Source organism: Haliaeetus albicilla, chromosome 27, assembly GCF_947461875.1.
Source record: "Haliaeetus albicilla chromosome 27, bHalAlb1.1, whole genome shotgun sequence".
NCBI lineage: Eukaryota > Metazoa > Chordata > Aves > Accipitriformes > Accipitridae > Haliaeetus > Haliaeetus albicilla.
The window spans coordinates 22650317-22673176 of NC_091509.1; the positions used below are offsets into that span (position 1 = coordinate 22650317).

Below are 22860 nucleotides of genomic sequence, written 5' to 3' on the forward strand. Positions count from 1 at the left end.
TGTAATTATTTTTTAATAAAGCTGTTATCAAAATTGCTTAAAAATCATTACTGGAATAATTTTGAAGCTGAAGTCATGTTTGAAGTGAAGTCCTATCTTCTTCAGTAAACAAAACTATTGCTTGCCAGTGTCAGACACTGTTTGCATACAGTGGCAGCAAAGCTGAAATACTGAACCCTGTATAACAGCACTAGCTGCAGATTTGGGGAAGTATGTAAGTAGTTTTCTAATTTTCAATTAAGTGTAGGCAATAAAGTAGTTCTTAATGTAGCTTTCATCTATTTTTTGTTCCAAATAGTATGTAGAAGTATTTTGTCATCTCTAATGAAATGCTCTCAAACTTTTTAATGAAAATGAGACATCAATTCTTTGCTGAGACAAGAATCATGGCATATTTTCCAAGAAGAATATTGAAGAATATCTCCATTTGCTTAAAATTAAATGGAGCTAATATTTCATTAAGCCTAACAGTAATATAGGACTGCGGATGTCCTGTGTGTTGTTATGTCGGAAGTTTTTCCCTGGACCACAACATGCCGCAAGCCATATAGGCTCCCTTGTGAATAAATTATGCAATGTCACAATTATTTAGATTTCCAAGTGCCCCTTCGCATCTGGTTTAACAGCCAGATGTATTATATATGAGGCCAACTGTGGTTCTGTCCTGGCTCAAACATCTCTTGTGACTTTTTGCATTTATTAATGTTCAAGGCAAATTATCATTCATAGCAGAGCTGCATCGTTCACGTTAGGGCTGGAGCATAGAGCTCCACCGAAGGAAACGAACTGTGGGTGATGCACTCTGCACAGCCCTTGCTGCCCACAGCCAGCTGCACGCTGGAACAAGGTGGGAGTTGAGGGGGTCACCTTATCCACCCCTTCCCGGAGGGTTTGGATCGTCTGGTTTTCCTGCTAGATATTTGGAGGGCATACTGTCAGGAGTTTATGCAATGTTGAATCCTTGAAGTTCAGAGACAAACCTCAATCATTTCCCTCCACACAAGTAATTCCTATGGCAATGGTAGCAAAATGCTGGAAATAAGCAGTGTGAATACATTTTTTCACACTGGAATTATACTTATGAACATTCCATTACTAGAGTGAGAAAACAGTGGATGTTTTGCTGATAGGGTATTAAATTGAGAACACAAAGGCATGAGTGTAACTCCCCATTCTGAAATAATGCTTATTTTTAACCTTGGACAAATTGTTTAATATCACTGTGCTGTCTCATCACTTGCTCCTAAAATGGGGATAAAAGTTGTTCATAAAAATGAGAATAAATAAAGATTGTGAGCCCCTCGCTTATGCTGGTGAAGGGAATCCGAGCCTGAGCAAGGGATGAGAAGCACCCAGTCGAAGTGCCAGCATTAATGCAGCATGTCACCAGCGCCGCGTGTCCTGAGCCCCGTCCCGCAGCACGTCCGCCCGTGGGGATGGCGGATGGTGCGGGGTGGCTGGCCCCAGGCGCTGCGCTCACTGGGGTGTCCGCGGGACGCGTCCTTGACCCCAGCAATGGCGACAGCGGCCGCGGTGTCCCCAGCAGCTGCTCCTTGACACAGGGTGCGGCTGGGCCGACCCTGCGGTCCAGCCCTAACTCGAAATCTTCCTCGGCCTCACGCTTGGCGGTGACAGGCAAAGCTGTCCTGGAGCTCTGTCTCCAGGGGGTCTCTAACCGCACGCCATCATCGCAGCCATCACCGCAGACCTCGGCGAGTCCCCGGCACCCTCTGACAGTTCCACCTGCCATGGGCAATTCTGGCTCCTTTTCAAAAAGCAGCTACTGAGAGATAGACATTGGAAAGTCTGACGGTCGTTTCCCTGCCCCAGCCGTTACCTGGTGTAACTCTGCCACAGACATGTCTGTATGTACCTAATCTCTGATTTCGCATCTCAGAGTCTCACTTTCTCACCTCTTCCATGTAATTCGCGCTGCAGTTGCTTGAGCTGAACCCCGAGAAGCGTTTTTCTCAGCTGAAAGATATCCAGGACTTTCCGTATCTGTCAGATGTGAACTGGGATGCTGTTCTCCAGAAAAGGATAATGCCAGAATTCATTCCCACGGTAAGGCAATTTGATTTTGAAAGGTTCTCAATGTGCCCAAGCGTGACACTCTGCAGCTTGCCCTTGCACCTTGCAGCAGATCATGGGAAGTTCTTACAAATTTCAAGAGCATCAGATGTCGTAAGGGACAGGGAAAGAGAGAGGCAAGGGCAAAATTTTCACTTTCCTGTGGGTGTAATAAAGAGTAGTGGGGGATGACTACAGAGTGTGGGTGCCTCAAAATTGATCTGCTCTGTTTATAATATTCCCAGAACTTCTGGATGCAGAGCTGGTCTTACACACTCTGGACTGTCTGTGGCGTGCTAGATGAAACACATGCAGACAGTACTTATGAGCTGTCCTGCACTGAACTGCCTTTCTTAGCAGCCCGGCTTCAGACCAGCTCTTCGAATGAAAAAAAAGGATGAACAGACATAGGCTTATTAGCAGCCTGGAGGTCACCTGCCATTTTATGATAATTGTTTCTTCCTCTAATGACTCTCCCTAACAAGCCCATTGTTCATAGTAAAATAACACATACAGTAGATTAGTGTTTCTGATCCTTTTTTAATTGGATTAAAACAGCACAGATGTAATATAACACAGAAAATAATCCAAGGACTGTTGTGTGCAGTGTTACTCTGACTGTTTTTCAGCCAAACAGAAGTTGGGCTAAACTATGAATATTTGTCAGTTGTATGTATTTTCCCCCTCTGGTTTTCTTTGTGGTGGGTGTACATATATAGCTTCAAAACCAGTTTTGCAGACTGCTGTGCTCCTCCTAGGAGAGGTGCAGCCCAGCCAAGACACACCGTCCTTGCTGTTACTTTGAAGCAGCCAAAGGGCAGAGTAGAAGTACTGAGCACAAAAAGAGCAGTTGTTACGCCTTGACAATGTCCCCTGGCTGAAGGAACTGATAAAATATGTAAGAAGTACAGCAGGTGTTCTGGCTATGTGTGCAGTTGTAACTATTTTTTACAAAATTCAGCTCCCAGATGCAGTCCAATTTATGAGAGACTCTTCAAGACAGGCTCTGATCACTTAAGGCCACCTCTCTCTCCCCTCCAGAAAGGCAGACTGAACTGTGACCCAACCTTTGAACTGGAAGAAATGATCCTGGAATCCAAACCTCTTCACAAGAAAAAAAAGCGCTTGGCTAAGAAGGAGAAAGGCAACAGCAACAGCAATTCCTCCCAGGTGAGAGCAAGCAGGTACAAGCATGTGGTCAAGGAATTCTCTCATTTTCCAAGCAACTGTTTGCCATCTAGCAAGACTAGCTAGTTGCTGCTAGATGCTGCTAGAACAGCAAACTGTTTAAACAGACCATATTTTCCCTTGTGACCAACTTTATTCTCAGAACTCTTCCGCATCTTCCCTTTCGTGGAAGGTAGCATGTATATGCACCAGTTTTGTATGAGAGGAGAGTCTTAACGCCATTCTCCCCACTGCAGTGCTAAAGATGCTCTATACCTAAAGATACAGAGATACCTCCTTGAAATTGTCCTTGTAATGTCTTTCTGTGTCAACTGTGAATTTATTCCCTCTCTCTTTTTTTTCCTATTTGAATGTGAAAGGCCTGCCATCTTCAAAAGCACCTAGAGATGCTCCAGAGGGACTTCATTGTTTTCAACAGAGAAAAGTAAGTCCTGGTACAGAGGCAGCCTAAGAGACTCTGGCCCTTGTCAAAGCCTTTGACTGACTTGGGGTTTGGGCCATCTTGGTGAACACTGCAGATGGGGATTTAGGAGCTTACTAACAAGGCTGCTGAGGAGAGCAGGTACTCGGGAATGCTTGTTGATCTGTCACCTGCCAGGGACTGACGTGGCATTTCTGTTCTTAAGGTGGAGGGCTGGTCCCACAGCCAAGAACTGCAGTAATTGCCCCGTTTGTGCAGGCAGGCTGTTGGGGCTGCGGGTGCCTGGGGCTGCGGGGGCTCAGCGCAGCCCCTGTGGAGCGAGTGGCAGCTCATGCTGGGGAAGGGGATGCTCCCAGGCAGCCACACCACGGCGTGGGCCTTGGCACTGCCTGGGCCTTCCATCACAGCTCAACCATCCCTTTCTCTCCCTAAGGGTGAGACGCCACCACCACACCCAGGAGACCATAACACTGGCAAAAAGCAGAGGTGCGCACAAGGAGGACAACCAGAACAACAGCCTCTGAGAGCAGCACAGCCCCTGCTGGAGCTTTCCTCGTGGGGCCAGTGCACACCCACCCACCCACCTTCACGATACTGGGCCACCGGACTCGTCCACTGCTGCCAGGACACTGCCGATAGCCCAGGGCAGTGCGGCCGGGTGGGAGCTGGGGCACCCGCTCCCTCTGCCTTCCACCCCACAGCCGGCAGACCCTGGGCATGGGGGGAGAGGCTGTGGGTGCTGCCTCTGCAATTTGCCACAGTCAGTTAGACTCAGATCCTATTATTTGCTTTTCTTGGTGGCAGGAACGTGACTGTGTGAAAATGGATGAGACGCCACCCAGTATTCACCCTTTTGGCTTGGCTAGCCAGCATCACAGCCCTTAGTGCTGCCTGCCAGGCAACTGCCAGCAGCGTAACCGAAGGGTTGAGCACGCATCATTTGCAGAGGTGTCATCACTAGTATCAGTCTTAGTGGCAGGTCTGCGACAGCACTGTGGGTCCAGGCTCTGTGGAGGTCGGGACTCCCGCATCGGCTCACAGCTGGTTGCTCCAGATGGATGAGGCTGCTCTCAGCTGCAGGATCTCCACCAGTGCGTAGCAACAGAGATGGCCTTTGCTTACAGACACTCCTGGGAATGTTTCAGGAGTGTGGGCATGGAGGGCTGGAAATGGTGATGAGCTCCTTCCTTAGCTGGGAGGAGGCAGCAAAGGTTTCCTGTCCGTCCCCCCCTCTGTCCATGCTGGTTTCTGTACCCATTTCTTGGAGAGCGGGGCTGGCATAGTGCATGGTCAAAGCATGCAGACAGATGTGGAAATGAAAAGGTAACAACCAGGCACTGGTGAATAACCAGCATCCAGATGCTTTTCCAGGACAGCCTGAAAAACCCATTCACCATCACATTAAACTGCTGCAGCTCACTGAGTCTGATGGGTTTTGGCTTCCAATAGCAGAGGTGAATTTGAATGTGTATTTTTTAATCTCTCTACCATTGAAATCATGCTCAACTTAAGCAGCTACTATTTGCAGGAACAGCTGTACTCCTGGTGTGGTCTTTGCCAAGACTGAGACTGGACAAAGCATTTCTATTACAGTAATGCTGGGAATGATGCTATTATTTAAATGCTTTGGCAGAGCCGAGGTTTCACCTCCCTATTTGATGTTTTTCCTATTCTCAGTAATGAATGCGTGATGAACCATTTGCCTCCCGTTTACCTAAAGGTGTTCTTTGTATCCCCTGTGCCTTCCTATCTTTCTCTCTGGCTAAGTCTGATCAACTAAAAAAAAACCTGAATAAAACCAACAGCAAATGAAAGGCTCCTTCCCCGATGATCCAAAATCAATGTTACTTCTGAGGTTACTTGCACAGCAAGTTAGAATGGGTGTTCCTCCTGCCTAGAGCCCACTAGGACTTTACTGGACTCTCAGTTTAAATCTGCTTTTCCCCAGCTGAAGACTGATTTCAGACACCCTCTGCCTATGGAGCTGTGGATTCAGTCCATTACTGACACAGACTGTGTGCAGTAGACTTCCCCGTGGTCTTCATAGCTGCTTCTGATGGACTGACACACAAAGAATCCCTCTCTCATTGATCTGATGATGGCTGGCTGGTATGCTTTGGGAAATGTGTGATTTATGCATGTGCACAGGCAAGCAGCCATCCCTGTGACTGGTGGGAGAGGAACATCTCCGTTCCCCTGAGCAAGCCTGAATCCAAGGCAGGGGATTGCCTGTCTGAGCAACTGACCAGAACGTCCTGTCTGCCTGTTCCACCTCTGCAGCGGCAGGTAGTGGGCATCCCAGCACTGAGCACCTCAGTCATAGTTCACCCCTAAAAATAAGCTTTAGTAAGGTGTCTTCCACTTTCTGGTCCCTCCTACAACAGTGCTGGTGGGGTGTCCCACTGCCAGCTGCTCCCTAGCTAGCATGTGACCTTACTGGGTTTACTGCCAGCACGCAGCAGCCACATCTTCCCCTGCTCAGTATGTGTGTGCAGGGCTGGGGAGAGCGGAGGGCAGCAGCATCGCTGTGTGCTGCTAGGGTGGAAACGACCAACCGGGAAAGCATGACCCTTCTGTTCAGGGAGCTGCAAAGCTGCAATGGAATTGGTTCACCAGTAAGTGGTTATCAGAGTCCTCAGAGGGGGTCATTGCAATGGGAAAGCCACCTTTCACAGCACAACCAAATTAGTATCATTGTGTTTTTGCTATCCCCTTCCCCAGCAATGCTTGCTTTCAAGCAGTAAGACCTCTGAGCAGAGTAGGGGTCTCCATGTCTCTGCCTCCTGACTTGCCGTTCCCAGGGAAACTAGCCAGAGCACCTGCAATGTTTTCCATTGATCCTCTGTTCTTTGCCCAGTCCTACACTGGGTCTGGGGCCAGGCACAGTCAAGAGGGACTGTGCCAACAGTTGTACCTGCCCCCCACTCAGCGCACAGCTACCATTGCCTCGCTCTGGTGTGCGTAGTGGAGAAGTTCGTACACCATAAATATGTTTATCTGGGGCCCCAGACAAGGAAACTAGCCCTGCTCATTGCTGGGGAAAAATCTGTTGCTGCATAAATACCATTGTACTGGCTGACGAGAAAAAACCAAACCCTTAAGAACTTAAATGGTAAGAACATCGCATCTTTAAAAATTCCCCAAAGACTTCTAAAACCATCTCTCCTTTCCCCTCTTCCTCTGTAAATAGAGGCACAGTCTCAGCTTAATCACTACCAGGCAACAGGGAAAAATCTTTAATTACTTGATAGCAGAACTTCACAAAACTTCTAAATATGAACAGCCTTCCCCACCCCTGGCACAACTATTCTGGCATGGCCACTTAAGGACTGGTGCATGGACAACTTGTCCTGTCTGCGTTGCAGGCATGTAAAAATAAATATTTCAAGGTCAAATACTTAAGGAAGAAAAAAAAAAAGTGTATTTATTTAGCACAGCCTAAATTGACACTTAATTTTTGTAATACTTAAAAAACAATTTTTTTTTTTTTTTTTTTTTGCATGCTTTGCAAGCTTTAGAAGGCTGTGACCCTCAGTTTGATAAACACTGCTTGATAGAAAGGGAGCATTTAACTCACAGGTACTCACAGAAAACAGCCTCCAAGCCAGCCCCAGCTGGGAAGACCCAAACACCATGCCCAGGCAGTGCCATGGGGAGCTGGTCTCTGTCACCACACAGATGACAGGTACAGCTCTTGCCAGGTGTTAACAGCCTGTGATGGCCAGGTCCAGCTACAGCCAGAGTCCACACGGACAAACTGAACAGGCTTTTACAAACACTTGCAACACGCTATTTTGCCAATACCTTTGCTTTTGCCTGAGAAGCTACACCTATACCCCCAACACCTACAGCAGCGAGCACCGCACCGTTTCCATCTGACAGCCTGTCCCTGCACTGTAGCTCAAACACAGTCCAAAGCCCCTCCTGGAGTCCCGCTGCCCAGCTCGCCCAGAGGGCACAGCTTCACATCACCCCTGCCCAGCAGCAGCCACCCGAGGAAGAAAAAAGCCAACCAGCAACACCAGTTGTTTGAAGGAACAACTTTTTTTTTTTTAATAAAGAGTACAAAGTAGTAAAACTCCTTACACGAGGCGCTGTGACAGCTGTTACAGAGATGATCTGGGCTCCACCATGGCCCTCATGGTGAAATGCCAACGAGCGCTGTGTGGAGACGAAGGACATGAACACGACACAGACCCACCTGCCCCCACCAGCTTCCATAAACCTGCCCTCCCCATCCCACACTGCATCTCTGGCCGGCCCCTGTCACTTCACCTGCCTGGCCGGTTCACCCACGCCGGGTTGTTCCTGCTGTCCCGTACCATGGCATCCCACACGTGTTCAACACGAATAACACACTGAACCAAGTGACCTGTCTGAGCGGCATGCATACAGAAAGGAAGAGTAAAAACACAACCCGACCAAACCCACAACAACAACAACAGAATTTTAAGGCTATGCATAAAACAAAATGAAGCAATATCTTAAAGCTAGGTAGCAAGTAGCATTTGTGAAACATAAGGCTTGAGGCTTATTTATTCTTCAGAACAGGTTTATTTGCTTTTCCCTCTTAAACACCAATGTACCATTTTTCTTCCTTCGCTTGAACAGGGATTTTGTTTCCTTCTCGGCAGGGACATTTAACTCAGGGAGGTTATGTTGGAGCGGCCTCCCGGGGGCGCAACGATGCGCTTGCTCGCTGAGCGAACTCCTTCATCAATCTGGGTACCTGGGAGTGGACAAGAAAGCACAAAGTGAAGGGGGAAAGCGAAGTTAAAAGCATTTTCTTCACAGCACTGAGCAGTCAGGCAGCCTGGGGTCTCGCCAAAGGGCCTCCTGAGGCTGTCTACAGCAACCTGCTCCCTCTCTGACTCCAGGAAAGACCCTGAGAGCAGCAGTGGCTTGAATGTCACTGTAGATGCTCCTCCGTGAACAGACCCATGCTACAAAGCAGGGTCCGATGCTGCACTGGCACCTCCGTGGCCACAGTCCTTCTTGCTTCTACTGCAAGGTGCAGAGGGGTAGAGGGCCAGCTCTGGCCATGTCCTTTAAGGGACACACAGGGTCTCACATTGCCATGCTCCACTCTTGTGCTCAGCTTGCCCCAGGCTATCTCCCAGCTGCCCCCTGCCCCAGGCCAGGGGCTGGGACAGCATGGCCAGTGGCTCTGCATTCTCCCAGCCCAGACGCCACATTTGTTCACCTGACAGGCTGAATCCAGACTGATGGAGATTCCTGACGGGGGGTGTCTGCCGTGTGGGGGACCCCCTGGTTGACCCTGCAGGGGTGCCCCCCTTGGGGGTGGTGGTCAGGTCAAACACAGGTCCATCATACATGCCCCGGGGCACAGCATGCATCTCCGCCATCTGTCACCAGAGAGAAGAGGACAGTGACGCTTCTCTGCTCCCAGGGAGCATCCTGCCATGGCAGTGTCAGGCTGCAGCGATCCTTGGCTCCCCAGTCCCACCGCAGAGGCAATTCACGCTGCCACCGCTGTGCCCCTCTGTCCTGCATGCCCAAGACCTTCCTGCAGCATTGAGGCCTGGCACAGCCCCACCACCTACCTCCTGTGTGACGGCCTCCCTTCACTCCTGCCCTGCAAAGTGTGCAGAGCCTGGTGCAACAGGCAATCCCTCAGCATGGGTTTGTGCTGTGTGGATGGAGGAGAAGGCCATTTTGCCCAGTCTCCTCGTTTTTAACTCAGCACTTCCCTCCAGACTCCTGCTGCAGCAGGACAGCAACAAGGCCAGGCATCACTGACTGTTGACCCAGATGAGCATCTGCCTCCAGTGGTGGCACACCATCAACACTAAGGTCAAAGCTCTCTACCCAGGCCTTAGCTATCCCAGCTGTAGGTTCAAAATACACCAGTTTGCAGTACTGTTTCCAGGGTCCACAGAGAACAGCCAAGGAAAACCTATCAGTTATTAGGGAAAAGGGCAATTTGGGCTAACAGTGTCCCAACTATGTCTCCTGGCATTCCTGTCTCCTCACCTTCCTCCTGGCTTTGATGCGCTTGTAGACATAGTCAGGGAAAGGGCTGCTGGGCAGGAAGCGTCCAGTCCCCTGGGTCACATGCAGGTTGCCATCCTCCAGCATGATCTTCCCCTGGCATATGACAACCAGCGGGGCCCCACGTAGCTCCATCCCTTCAAAGATGTTGTATTCAGCCGCCTGCAGCAACCAGGGGATGATGGTCAGGAGGGACGTGAGTACTGCCTGCCCACTCAGGGCTGTTTAGTCCCCCCTCGCTGCTGAAGTCACCAGTGCAGGGAGAAGACACCTCTAACAGCCTTGCCTGCCCCAGAGGCCTCCTTTATTTCACTAGTCCACCACACTAAGAACCCACCAGAGCTCCCAACATGAACCAGGACCTGCTGCTTCGGAGCTCACTGTGAGCAAGGACTCCAGCAACAGAGGAGGGCAGGGCCTAGGCTTGAGGTAAGGCATGAACAAAGCATGCTGACAAACTCAGGAAAAATTTGTACCAGGAAGAGGAACCCAGATAAGGAGAAATGCATGTCCTTACACCTGCGTGGGCCAGGCTCAGAAGAGCAACACAGCAGGGTGAGAAAAGCCCTGTGTGCAGAGCCCAGGGCTCAGAGACATCCCACCCCACAGTCACAGCTGGCATCGCCCAGCACCCAGATTCAGTCCTCCTCCTCAGAGCCCAGCATGGCAGGGCAGCACCAAGCTCCCAGCAGCCAGGTAGCCTTCATACAGTGCTACTCGCACCCCACTCTCCAGCATTCCCACAGATGAGCAGAGGGCTTACAGATTGATGGGTTTTTGCCGTGACGATCTTCACTGCATCAGGATCCCATATAACTAGATCGCTGTCTGAGCCCACTGCTATTCTCCCTTTCCGTGGGTACAGGTTGAAGATTTTTGCAGCATTAGTGCTCGTCACAGCCACAAACTGGTTTTCATCCATCTTTCCTGTGGCCTGCTCAGACACAAAGAGAACTAAGCACTCTTTTGGGGAAAGGGAGAGCTAAGAGCCCCAGGAAGCACCAGACTCACTCCCACACAAGCTGCTGGCTGGCTGGGCCCAGACCACTGCAGCTAATCTTACTATTGGCATGAGACAGACCAAAAACTGGGGGCATAGTCACAGCTCCTGGCTGTTCAGCCTGAACCCGCGACAGCTGCCTCTCCTGCTCTGGCTTGTTTTGACTCTCAAAGCCAGAGAGGAGACAGGCAGCTGGGTGTCCAGCTCTGTAGGGGCAAGAACATGGGTGTCCGAAGTGTCCGTCAACCCTGCCCACTCTTGCCCTCTCCCTGGCATGACTCTTACCACTGCCTTGTCCCAGATGACAGACATTCGTTCCTCTATGCCATTGGTCCCTTCTGGGATCGCCGTGAAGTTGTCTTTTCCAATTGCTTTCTGTGCGGTGCTGAATGTACAGTGGGCACTTCCTGAAACCTGCAGGTCACCACTGAGGGGTGGTGGTAACAAAAGCATCATCAGTTGTTTTGTGGTTAGTCAACAGCAGGGACACAAGGGACATGGATCTCCTCTGGGCATGGGTGGCCCCTGGCTCAGTTCTATTTTACTCTGCACCCTCATTTCAATGGCTCCTCAGTCTGAAGCCTTCCACCCAACTCATCTCCTGTGACAGCCACGTCACCTGGGGGCACGGGGGCAAGAGAGCTCCGCCACACTGTGCTGGCCTGCCTGGGACATGGACAGCATTCTGCACACAAGAGGAGCCAACAGCTCAGTTCCCGGGGAACAGGATGGCCTTTGTGTCAAGCCAAAAGATGTCCTTCCATACCGGACTCCATCATTTGCACTAACACAAAGAGAAAAAACCATCCCAGTGTGAGTCAGAAAAATCATTTCTGGCAATTTGTCAGGTCTGCTTGGGAGAGCAGCCTTTCTGCCACACAGGGAGAAAGAGGCCTTTCCACCCGAGGACTGCACCCAGAGCCAGCCCTTTCGTTGTGTACTGCCAGCTCCTGTACTCTGAGGGGCAAGCGCAGCCCTCCCCTGCCCCACAGGAAGCCTGCTGTGGGCAGGTGTCACCCTGTCTCTGGGAGAGGGGACACAGCTGCAGGAGTGGGCTTATGGGGAGCTGAGCCTATGGACTGCCCGCCACTCACACTGCCAACCTTCTCCAGCAAGGAGAGCACCTCAGCCTGGCTCCAGGGCTCTGGCCTGAGACATTTTGTCTGGCAGAAGCTCCTCTCAGCCCCTCATGGACACTCGCAGCATGAGCTGCAGCAGCCAGCAGTGCAGACCAAGAAGGTGTGCTTGCAAGTGCAGGCTGGTCCAAGCTGCAGCCTCTGGCCCAAGCTACAGCGTCTCTGCCACATCACTGCTACAAAAGCAAATGCCCCCCATGGCCACATGTAAATCTGACAGTGGGGTGAAGAGAGGCAGGACTCCCCAGAAGCAGCTCTCTCCAGGAGGCCCAGAAAAGCTTCCCTGCAGTGCTCTACAGCAGGTGCTGCCCAGTGCTGTTATCCAGACTCCTCTGCCCAGAAGGGCTCACTGGTCAGATGACATGCCCTGACCCATCCTGATCCTGACAATGATGGCAGAGGGCAGGAACAAGCAGAGCCTGCAAGCTGCCAACAGGCAAAGCAGTGCAAAGAGCTGCCCATGACTCCCTGGAAGTCACCTGGCTGCTGTTGGGTCCTCGGGGAGCAGTCGATAGGCAGCAGCTGGGAAGTCATTGCCACTGGGCAAAAGGAAGCAGGCCAAATTCTGCCTGCATGAGGCAAGTGGCTGAGCACCTGGCTCCCAGACAGGCTGTGCCTGAACCCAGGATGGTGAGGACACAACGGCTCTGCTCGGGCCTGCGAATCAGCCCTAATCCACTGGTAATCTCCATCTTCCTCTGATAATTTCTGCCATATGTCTTACTGACTGCGCAGCCAGAGGCCCAGGCTGATGACACAGCATGCTTCCTAATCTCCACCAGATTTGTCCCGGTGGAAGAAAACAAGCCATCCAGCCCAGCTGGAGCCTCGCAGCCTCTGCTCCTGCTGAAGCCTCACAGAAAATGGCATGGGAAAGGGGTCAGAACAGATGCCTGTGTGCTGCAGGGACTGGGAAGTGCTCTGGCCTCTCCTCTGAGGTCTGGGGTAAATTTGAAGTGGAAGGGAAGGATTAGAAAGCCAGTTCAGGAGCTGGGCTCACTTTTCCCTGCCAGTCCCTAAGACCTGCACCTATTTCATACATCCAGACTGAGCAGAGGCATCTCTTGCTCCTTGACCAAGCAAAATCCAGGGTGAGCTGCATATTCAGACCCCAAACACACTGGCACCTCTCTTACGCCAGCCATGACATATCCACCCTGGCACAACGCAGGTTTATCCTAATGTGCCGCTCTGCCGAGACACCTCTTACTGACCAGCGATCCCTTGCTCATCTAGTCAGAGACGTTTACAGCATTAACTCAAAGGTCATTTGAGGGGATCCTCAGTGTCAGTCATTCCCTGGCTAACACAGACCAGCCACCACACGCACAGTTAGACATACAAACACAGGGTGAGAGGGGCGTGTGATTCACACGCGGTGCGTGGACAGGGCCAGCAACGAGCTCTGCGTCCCTAGCTGCTGCGCATGCCTTGCCAGTGAGAGGATGGAGTATAACTGTGAAAGGTCAAAGCAAATTGCTGAAGTGCTTGTATTGTTTGCTCTCTATTTTCAACAAATCCCTTCCCCACCCCCTTGCCTTCAGGGTGCAAAAACGACCTATCATCCCTGTCAGATGTGCACGAGCTGCTCTTAAAGGCCTCATGCGCTCTGCAGGCTGTACTACTGCTCACCTGTACAGGCATGAGAAAACGTCTGCTTTGTATTCGACTGGTGAGCCCCCACCAGCTTGTGACAACTGTAACCCCTCCACCTCCTCCTGCACCATTGCAACCCAGGCAGCCATTCCCCACCCTGCACATGCAGAAGGGCTTCTCCAGCTTGGTGAATGCTTTCATTGACAAGTCTGTGTTAGCTGGTCCTCATTTCTTTGCCTTCTTCAGGGCATTTAAAATGGTTCATGACTACTTGCCCCAGTATTTTTCTCATTACTGATGTTAAGCTTATAGTGCCTCCCCAGTCCTTCCTCCACTCTCAGAGATAAGCCACCAGAGCTCTGAGCCAAAGCCATTTCATCAGTCAGCTCATTAAATACCTACAGTGAAGTGGTTCAGGTTGGACTAAGGTCTACACTGCCTGGGTACTCCCTAACCTCTTCCTCCCCTATCCAAGGCCAGAGTCTGCTTCGTCCTGCTAGCAGCATCACCCAGCAGAGCTGTCACTCACCTGGCCAGGAGGGAGTTGATGTAGTCAGGAGTTGTTGGATCTGGGCTCAGAGGTGGAGAGACCACAAATGCCGCAGCCTTGGCCCAGTTCTTGCTCCAGTAGTGTGTCCCGTCGGTCCCAAGACTGGCTGTGACTGGCTCACCAAACACCACGTTGCCTGGAAAGGAGGACAGAAAGGATGCTGGTTTGGTGGAGCCTGGAGACATTCTCTGTTCCACAACACTATCAACAGTCTGCCACGCGGAGAGGACAGCCAGACCCACATTGGGCTGTCCCACGCTGCCTGCGTGGACCTCAGGTGCTGGGGCAGGCAGGAGGGACAGCAAGGCTCACATTAGGGGCGACACCTGCCCACCATCACCACAGAGCCCTCCTGCTCAAGGGCACAGATCCTGCTGGCACAGCAAGCCTGGCTGGAGCATGGCACAGGAAGGCACGGCCACAGAGCTGTGTTCCCCAGAAGACACCGCAGAGAGACAAACGATGCTGGAAACCTGGCCCTCCTGCCCCAGCACATGGCTGCTTCCCAACCTGCTCTGCCCCAGCCATGCTCCTGGGAAGCGAGGCCCCTGGTCCCTCTAGGCCCTCTTGCAAGCACTGGTGTCCCACGCTGTAGCAGGGGCATTTCACCCTGCTGACTTTGGTGACAGCCACATCTCAGAGCTGACCAGCAGCACAGGCACACCTGGCAGGGGTCAGGCAATCTGACATGCCCACATGCGTGTGGGGAGTCCCTGCGCTCCACCACCAGTGACAAATGGAGCCCCCAGCCACATCAAAAGGCACCCAGGAACCTCTGAGGGGCCAGGATTTCAAAGGGAGGCCAGAGCTATATGCAGCAGCTCAAACCACTTGCACGTGGATCAGACGAGTCTCCTCAGAGAGCCTTTCACAGCCACAGACAAACTTTGGTGTTTAAAGCGCTGCTCCTACCTGCAGTTGTTGATGTTACCTGATGTGACAACAGGAGGTGGCTCCATGTGGCCTGATGCAGTGTCCCCATGCCCTTCACAAGTCAGGTAAATCCCTGAACTAACTGCTTCCCAGCAGAAGGGGAAGCACTGGACTTGCACTCAAGGCACAGTGGCGGTCTTGGCAAAACAATCATGAGGACATGGGCACCACTTAATCCAGCTGTCCAGGATCCCAGCAGCAACAGCAAGGCTGTGTGCAGCAGCAGCTGCCACTCACCTTTTTTTCTGGCTTGCGAGATGAGGTCAGCAGCACTTTTGCTCATCACTTTAGTCACATAGAGAGGACAGTTGGTCTGGCTGGCAATAGTGATGGCCCGGAAGACAGCTTCTGCTTCCAGCTGGAAAAGAGAACAGTGCAGGGCTGCAGAGGAGCACTGGGTGAGTAGGGAGGAGCCCCTGTTCCTCTCAGCACACCACGGATTGCTGCTGACACTCTGTGCCCTCGCTCTTACCCTGGACTCCCCAGGGACAGGTTAATCAGGGAGACCTGAGGGGTGAAGCCTCAGTCTCCCTAGGGCCTGGCCCAAATCGCAGGCTACAGCCACACAACGCTCAGCAGGGGAGTGCTGTCTGGACTGTGCTCGGGGTCGAGCGCAGAGCTGCATCGGCTGTTTTTTCCACTGTCTGGTTCCAGCTCTCCTGACAACCAGAGAAGGCCAGGGACTGCTGCCTGCGCTTGACAGCATGGCTCACTGGCTGACGCCAGACAGCGAAAGGGTCTGCCCCTTCAGACCGCTCACAGATCCAGGCTCTCCTGCGGCTGTGTTTGGTTTAACCAAATGTCACCCTGCCTGTGGCTGGGGTGCAACAAGCTATGCGCTGGCATGCTGTTTGCATCAGGGTCTGGCTGTCGTGTGATGCAGCTGCTGCTCATCCCAGCCTGCTGACACCCGCCCCGTGTTTCACTGTCCTGCTGTTAGCGGAGGGTGAATTTCGATCACAAGGGATATCTTTGGACTATTACATCAGCCCATGCTCAGCCTGAGCTCAACCCCCGAGGTTCTCCAAGTGTTTGCTCTACAGTTTGGCTTCAAGCTTCAGCATGAGAAAGTTCAAAACAGAAGCCTTAAAAAGACAATGTACCAATCAGCTAGCTCCCGGGGGAGGCCAGGACTGCCAGCTGCAGGGAACGCAGTAACTGCCTGCAGGCCAGGCAGCTGGCTGTGCAAGCTTAATTCTCCCAGTAGCAGGAGAAGCAGACCACTGCACCCAGACACACATGCACTCGTACACCTCTTGTACTTCTGCAGGCCTATTTGCTGCACAGTGAAAAGAGGTTTTTCTCTTCTGCTTCAAGACTCCTTAAACAGAAATTTAAACAGAAAACATTTCTATCAGCCCACTTATGGACTTCGAGTAGTTGACGGGGTTTAACATGTGGATAGGAGCAAACAGAGCCATCACTGAACACGCTTCACAGCAGGTTACAATCTGGAGCAGCACCATCCTGTCCTACTGGGTCACCACCATCACCTGATAGAAGAGCATGTCTTTAACCCCCACTGAGGTCTCTCCGGGACAAAGCAGACCCACGGAGCTATGGACCACTCTCCCAATGCTTTGCCATCAACCTGCAGGCTTTACGGGGGGTAGCAGGGTCATCTGTGCTCTACCTAACATTTTCCCAGGTAGAGTGTGTTCTGGAAGAGGGACACTGTTTATTTTCAAAGGCAATGAGATCTGGATTTAGCTGGACAGAAGATATCTAGAGCCTTCTTGTACTGTTCTCAGTTGCATTATGCTTTAATGGCATTTCAAGATCAAACACTCAACAACGTTTTACCAGCTTTGGACGAGAAGAACCGCAGTGCTGTCTTATGATAATAAGACAGTTCCCAAATCCTGGCACAACCACAGCATCCCGTAATCGTGGGTTAGCTTGCCAACTAGTGGCAATGGGTCTAGAGCCATAAAAATAAATGGCAGTTTACACACAGAGGGACTCTGATCTATTGTATTTGATATTGAGTCTCTTCCCTGTACAGGTAAATGCTTTACACTCTCATACTTCAGAGAGAATAAGCACTGTATTACACTAGGCTATATATGTTGTTACCAGCTATAATACAGTCAACTTCCTACACTTTTAATTTAAGCCAACTGATTTTATTTCCAGCAGACCCTGAAGTACAAATCTGTCCCAGCGTTCCCCTGCTCAGCTTTGCTATTGTACCAAATTCCTATTGTTCTCTTCTTTCACATGCTGCGGAAAGTTTAAAGCACCTCTCAGCGGGGACCTATCTCAAGAAAACCTGTCTAAAATTAGACTCAACTCAGATTAATGGACCAAACAGAAAAATACCCTGCAAGCTAAAATTAGAAGTAATCTAATTAGTGTCTTGACAATGATTTGTAACCAGGGAATTCCCCCTCTCCTTCCCTCCCACTCCTTCTACCAATGGCTTTGCCTGTCTGATTTTGAAACGCACTTTAGACCCTAAACTGAGATTAAGCAGGAAGAGGCTGGAATCTGTCTGCACTCAGACAGACATGAACAGTGAATTTTCAGAGGAACTAAAACTCACCATTTGATTCTCCTCAGGCCTCTCACACCCATGGAGTCACCTATATAAGACAAATGCTCCCAAACCAGCCCCAAATACTGCTACAGCCATATAGACCTTTTTGTTGATCGATTAATCTCTGAGAGACACAGAAGCCCTTGTCTCTGCTAGGAGACTCAAGCAAGACTGAAAAATGTTTGTCACAAACATGCACCTCGCTCTTTCCTGAGCTGATGATGAACAAGACAGTATTGCCTGTATAAATGGATACCCATGGATGCATACACACACACACACAACCCCAATGCTTGCTTGGCCCCACTACATACACTAAGCCCTACTGTGACTTGTGGGGATAGCTCTTCAGTACAGCAAGGCTGTACTGTCATTTGCACCTTACCTCCTCAGGTCTGCTCAGCACATGGCCCTCGGGGCCGGTTATTCCCATCTCCAACATCCTGGTTTGCTCCTAGGACATTGAAAGGACAGAGGATGTTACAGGGCTGTGAAACTATCAACCACACAGAAAAGCAGACCCCTCCCATGTCGAGCCCTTCCCTCGGGACTGCCACCACCCTGCATCCTGTGGGGCCACCGCGCACAGTGAGAGGCTGCTGCACCCTTAAGGAGTCTGAGAGAGAAAGAGGGAGGATGGGGAAACAGGAGGGCTTGGAGGGAGCATAGACACTGACTGAAACCTCTTCAATGAAACAAGCACAGTGTGGAGGGAAAAAGGGTACAAAACCCCCCAGCTCCATGTATAGCACTTGATGTTTACAGTCCCTTTCTAAGGCCCTCCCTGGTTCCCCTTCTGAAAAGCAAGTAATCGGAGTAGAAACTATTGAGAAAACAATTATTAAAGCCAATAAAAAAATTCTCATCCCAAGGTTACTCCTGGGTCCCCAGTGCTGTTATTTAATCATTTGGAAATCAGCAAGTGCTAAATCATGTCCTGTATCGATTTCTATAGAAGCTGGTGGTGTATGGTGTTAGTTCCAATATTAACATTATCCCAAGTATTTTGCTGTTATAATTAAGGACCATGGATAATTGTGTGTGTGTGCACCACATGTGCTGGCCTGCCTATCTCCTGTCTGTACCCTAGAGACTTCTCTTGTATTCCCTCATTTCAAACGTCTCCCTTTGACAGAGCTCAAACGAAACACGCAGGGGGACTTTATGGTCTTCCCTGACCAAGGCACTCGGGGATCTTTCTGATGCGACCCTCACACCTTTATCCACATGCTGTCGCTGCCTGTGGCAATGCACGTGTTTGCTCTCACCCAACACCCGCCCTTGAATTGCAGAAACCACATGCAGTTGCACAACAGGCAACATTTCTCCAAGAGGTGTTGTGGGGCGTGAAGTGGATGCACAGCAGCAGTAATATTAAGCCTGTAAGCAAGCAGTTTTATGCACTTTTTCTCGTGCCTTGTAGAGTATTGAGCATATTATGGGTATTAAATAATGCCACCAGTCTGTGTCAAGACTGTGTAACTCCTGCAGCGATAACAGATGTGTTCACAGCTGTTGGAGGAGCGTATCAAAGGATGAGGCTGCACAGCAGGTAAGTGCTGTGTGTCACCTCCTCTGACACGTTCTCTGCCAAGTGAAAGTGCCAAGCAAAGACTTGACAATACTCGCGTCTTGCTCTTCATCCACCACAAAGCACTCTCCCACCACCTACAGCATGTCAGAGTCTGAAGTCAGGAGCTCTGCTCATGTCTATTTCTGTTCAGGCCATGCATCACATCTCTTCCCCTGCAACCTCCTCTCCTATGTTTACCAAACTGGAGAAACACACAGTCGCCAGGACCACTGAAATAAAATGGACTGAAATGGCGAATGGAGAGGACAAATCCTCTGCCTTCTTCCTGGGAACCACCACCAGCAGATGACCACAAGCATCATTCTTTGTGCTAACAACATGCTGAGCCCCACATCAGCGTGGGATTTTTCAACCACTCCTGACAGAAGGAAGCAATTCCCAGGGCTGTGAAGTGCTACCAACTAATAGTTTTGGGGCATTTTGTGGTTAGGCTGGTGCTGAAGTAGAGAAACTCTAGCCAATACAATTCCTCTGATGACTCTTTGTTCTCATGTGAAAGAGCCATCCAATTGTGCACTGCAGCTCTAAAAAGTCCAAAGAAAAACTGTTGCAGTCTGAGAGGATGTTCAAAGAATGACCTTTTAGTTCACACTTCTTCAACTCCCAAGAATGAGACAGACAGGAAAAAAACTAGTTGCAGAACGTAACTGAGCAATGTCTTCTCCATCTTAATGAAAATCAAAACATTTGGACTTTCACTCATCCAGCACCAATTACAACACAGCGGGCCAATACAGACTACCCACTTGAACACCAAACCACATCCCTCATAACAATTCCCTTGCAAATCCAGCTCCATTAGCCAGCTGCTCGCTTGCAGCAGGGAGAAGATTCCTCTCTTGCCACGGCACTTTTCAGTACACTTTAACTCTCAGCTGATTATGTGCAAGGCAAAGGTCTCTGCCTCTCCACACTGAAAAAGAGCTGCAGTTGGAATGAACATACTGTACTTGATGGCCCACTCTCTTCCATTTAGATAATGGCTAATACACTATTTCAGATTTGCTTACGAACCACATACTCACAGCAGAAAGTCTTTGTAAATTTGATATTGCTGCTGAGCAGCAAAGAGATCACCTTGCAAAAGATGTCCATGCAGCTTTAAAGCCATTTTGCTAATGCCCCAAGCCAAACCTGCCTGGGATAGACTTTCAGTCCCTGCATACCAGAAGAGTAGTTAGTTACCTGTGCAATTATGTCCCCATTTTCAGCATGAACTTGAGCTATGGCACCCAGCTCTGCCAGGCAGCTGAATATCTCATACAGCTAAAACAGAGACAAGAAAAAACGATTACCAAGCAGACAGACTGCCCCAGCCTGTGCATGGCCTCGGCACCCCACACGGCCCTTCAGCCGAAGGCCCTGGCAGCAGCAGAGCCCGGCGTGGGCGCGCTGGGACCGGCTCTGGCCGTGCCGGACAGTGCTCTCCGAAGGCCATGGCTGCCGGTGGATGTGATCTCCACGCCAGACCTCTGCCCCCACCTGTGGCACAGGGGCCCGGCCAGCCCGTGGCTGGCACACCATGGCCACAGCCTGGGGGCAGCCCTCAGAAGGCAGCGAGGGCAGAGGAGAGGAACCTCGAGGCCCGGCCACCTGCCGCCCCAGCCTCCCCGCGCCCAGCATGGCTACCGTGTCCCCCGCTGCCCCTCGCATCGACGCAACCAAGGCAGTGAAGGGGGTCTCACCTCGGTGTTCGACATCTGGTACAAATCCTTGTAGGCCATGTACACCATGAAGGAGTTAACTCCTAGGGGCAGAGCAGAGAGGAGAAAGGGGTGAGCCGGGGGCTCTCCCTCCCAGACGGTCTGGTCAGGCTGCCTGCTCTGGGCTGCCTTCCCCATCAGCTCATCCGCAGGGCACAACTCCCACTCACGGCTGCGCAGGACCGCAGCCGGCGCTCGACAGCGAGAGGACGGACGACAGCACAGTCGCCCCTTGCCCTCCTTGGCGAGGGGACGCGGCTCGCCACGGCCCACGTGCAGGGAGCAGAGGGCAACAAACCTTTCTCTTGGACCATGGTGTGCAGCTCCTGCCGGATGCGGTCGCTCCAGCGGGGGATGTCCACGTGCAGCGCGTAGTCGCAGCAGGCCTTCCCGTCGGCCCGCTCCCGCCACCGCTCCAACGCCTCTGCCAGGCTGGACTCGGGGTCTGGCACCACGTGGTCCACTGCAGCAGCACAGTGGGGGCAAGGGGTGGGCGAGGGCTCCCCTCCCGGACCACCCCACCCCGGCCCTGCACGCTGCCGGGCATCTCCGTGATCCCAGGCTTGTCTCCTCAGCAGCTTCAGGGCAGCTCCGAAGAGGCCCCCACTACCTCTGCCATGTGCCTGGGCTCCTCTGAGTGCACTTATCAGCAGGGAAGCACACAGAGCCTTTGCTTAACAGCCCTTGGCATAGGACCAGGGGCTTTTACAGGCTTCTGCTGAGAAATCAGCTGAAAGCTGAAGGGCCTTGTCCTTCCTCACCCCCGCTTCCATCCCATTAACACATAGCCTCCTCCCACGCTGCCATACTAACGCACCTTTTATTGCCCACCATGTAATCCCCTTGCCTTGCCGCAGTCCATTTCACACAACTTATTTTTTTGGCCCAGGGGAAGGAGAAACAGTGGGGGGAGGACAAGAAACCCAGTCCTTTACTGGAAGGATCAACAGTTGCTCCTGCATCCGAAGGAACCCTGCAGTGTACACAGCTGTGACCACTGCACAGCAGTAAAACCTGGACCTCAAACCAGCACACAGCCATGGCCTTCCCCGGGGAACGATCTGAGAACTCCCTTTCCTTTTCCATTAACGCTGTTTATTTCCGAGCAGTGCGGGATGCCAGGACATTGCTCTGTTCCTCTGCTCAGAATCCTCTATGCATCATGCTGCCCTATTTTTATTTAACAGGGAAGAAAGTTATGCCGTTGTTCCTTTCTGAGGGTCCCAGGGGCACCAGTGGCTGTAGACAATGAAGCACTGCAGAATATGGGATCTGCAAGGGCAAGGGGTCCTATGCAAATCTCCTGTCCCACCACTTCGTTATGAGTAAGGACTCCAAAGATTCATCCCAATCCTCACTCTCTAGACTAAACTGACAGAGATCACAAAAAAGATGAGCACACTGTCATGGACCTTTAAAACAAAGACGACTGAGAAAAGCAAAGAGAAAAACAGATAACTGGGCGATGTTCCAAGAGTGCTGGCTACTGTCATGTACAGGACCTGCCTGCTGCACTCACTGATCATGGTGGTTCCACCAGCCAGGGCCGCTTTCGTTCCTTGGAAGAAATCATCCACAGCTGTCATCCCCTTGTATGGCATCTGCAGGCGAGTGTGGACATCAATTCCTCCAGGGATCACCATCTTCCCATTGGCTTCTATGGTTTTGACCCCTCCAGGGACAATCAGATTGTCTCCAATCTGCCTGATGAGATGATACCAAGATGGTACAAAGGAAAACCAGCCACAACATAATCAATGAACAGTTCAGTTAGGGAGCAGCCAGGTCAACTCCCACCTATGGCAGAAGTGCCCCACTCCCACACCTGGGCTTGCAGGAGCCAGCAGAGTGAAACCACCTAACTGCAGCAAAATGCAGGATTGTCTGGCTTGCTTAAGCCTGCGATTTGCATAGTCCAGGGGTGGCTGCCATCTGTCTGACTGCTCTAGTGGTGTCTATGATGGCACCTGCTGTCTGGGGCAGGCACTGGGTTGGGGTAGCTGAAGAGTATGGTCTGATGGGCACACAGATCTCTGCAGTGTATGGTGAGAAGCTGCCTAGGACACTTCATACCCCACAGACTCGTGAGTCAGACTCCTGCAAGCGTTTCCAGTGTAG

At 51.4% G+C, this 22860-nt stretch overlaps 3 protein-coding genes across 8 annotated transcripts in view; 1 reads left to right on the forward strand and 2 right to left on the reverse strand.

Annotated features, from left to right (window-relative positions):
* STK32A (serine/threonine kinase 32A) overlaps positions 1–5493 on the forward strand; it is a 36026-nt gene extending 30533 nt beyond the window's left edge. For all 3 annotated transcript variants that reach the window (XM_069772335.1, XM_069772334.1, XM_069772333.1), the window contains 4 exons: positions 1939–2064; positions 3112–3240; positions 3618–3682; positions 4113–5493. In XM_069772335.1, the coding sequence (XP_069628436.1) occupies positions 1939–2064; positions 3112–3240; positions 3618–3682; positions 4113–4203 (411 nt within the window). In that variant the 3' untranslated portion in view covers positions 4204–5493. The remainder of the gene's footprint in view (positions 1–1938; positions 2065–3111; positions 3241–3617; positions 3683–4112) is intronic.
* Positions 1–22860, reverse strand: part of LARS1 (leucyl-tRNA synthetase 1) — a 349414-nt gene that overhangs the window by 295942 nt on the left and 30612 nt on the right. The gene's annotated exons all lie outside the window — the stretch shown is intronic.
* Positions 7705–22860, reverse strand: part of DPYSL3 (dihydropyrimidinase like 3) — a 41043-nt gene continuing 25887 nt past the window's right edge. For 2 of the 4 annotated variants that reach the window (XR_011322469.1, XR_011322471.1), the window contains exons 3-15: positions 22262–22446; positions 21041–21205; positions 20725–20786; positions 20225–20305; positions 17831–17899; positions 15144–15264; positions 13953–14109; positions 10977–11118; positions 10455–10625; positions 9674–9853; positions 8883–9045; positions 8505–8725; positions 7705–8408 (exon numbers count right to left, since the gene is read on the reverse strand). Coding sequence is in view for 2 of the 4 variants with exons in the window: in XM_069772854.1 (XP_069628955.1) it covers positions 8320–8408; positions 8883–9045; positions 9674–9853; positions 10455–10625; positions 10977–11118; positions 13953–14109; positions 15144–15264; positions 17831–17899; positions 20225–20305; positions 20725–20786; positions 21041–21205; positions 22262–22446 (1585 nt within the window). In the remaining 2 variants the exon portion in view is untranslated. The remainder of the gene's footprint in view (positions 8409–8504; positions 8726–8882; positions 9046–9673; positions 9854–10454; positions 10626–10976; positions 11119–13952; positions 14110–15143; positions 15265–17830; positions 17900–20224; positions 20306–20724; positions 20787–21040; positions 21206–22261; positions 22447–22860) is intronic. The other 2 variants (XM_069772854.1, XM_069772855.1) reach the window with 1 other exon arrangement.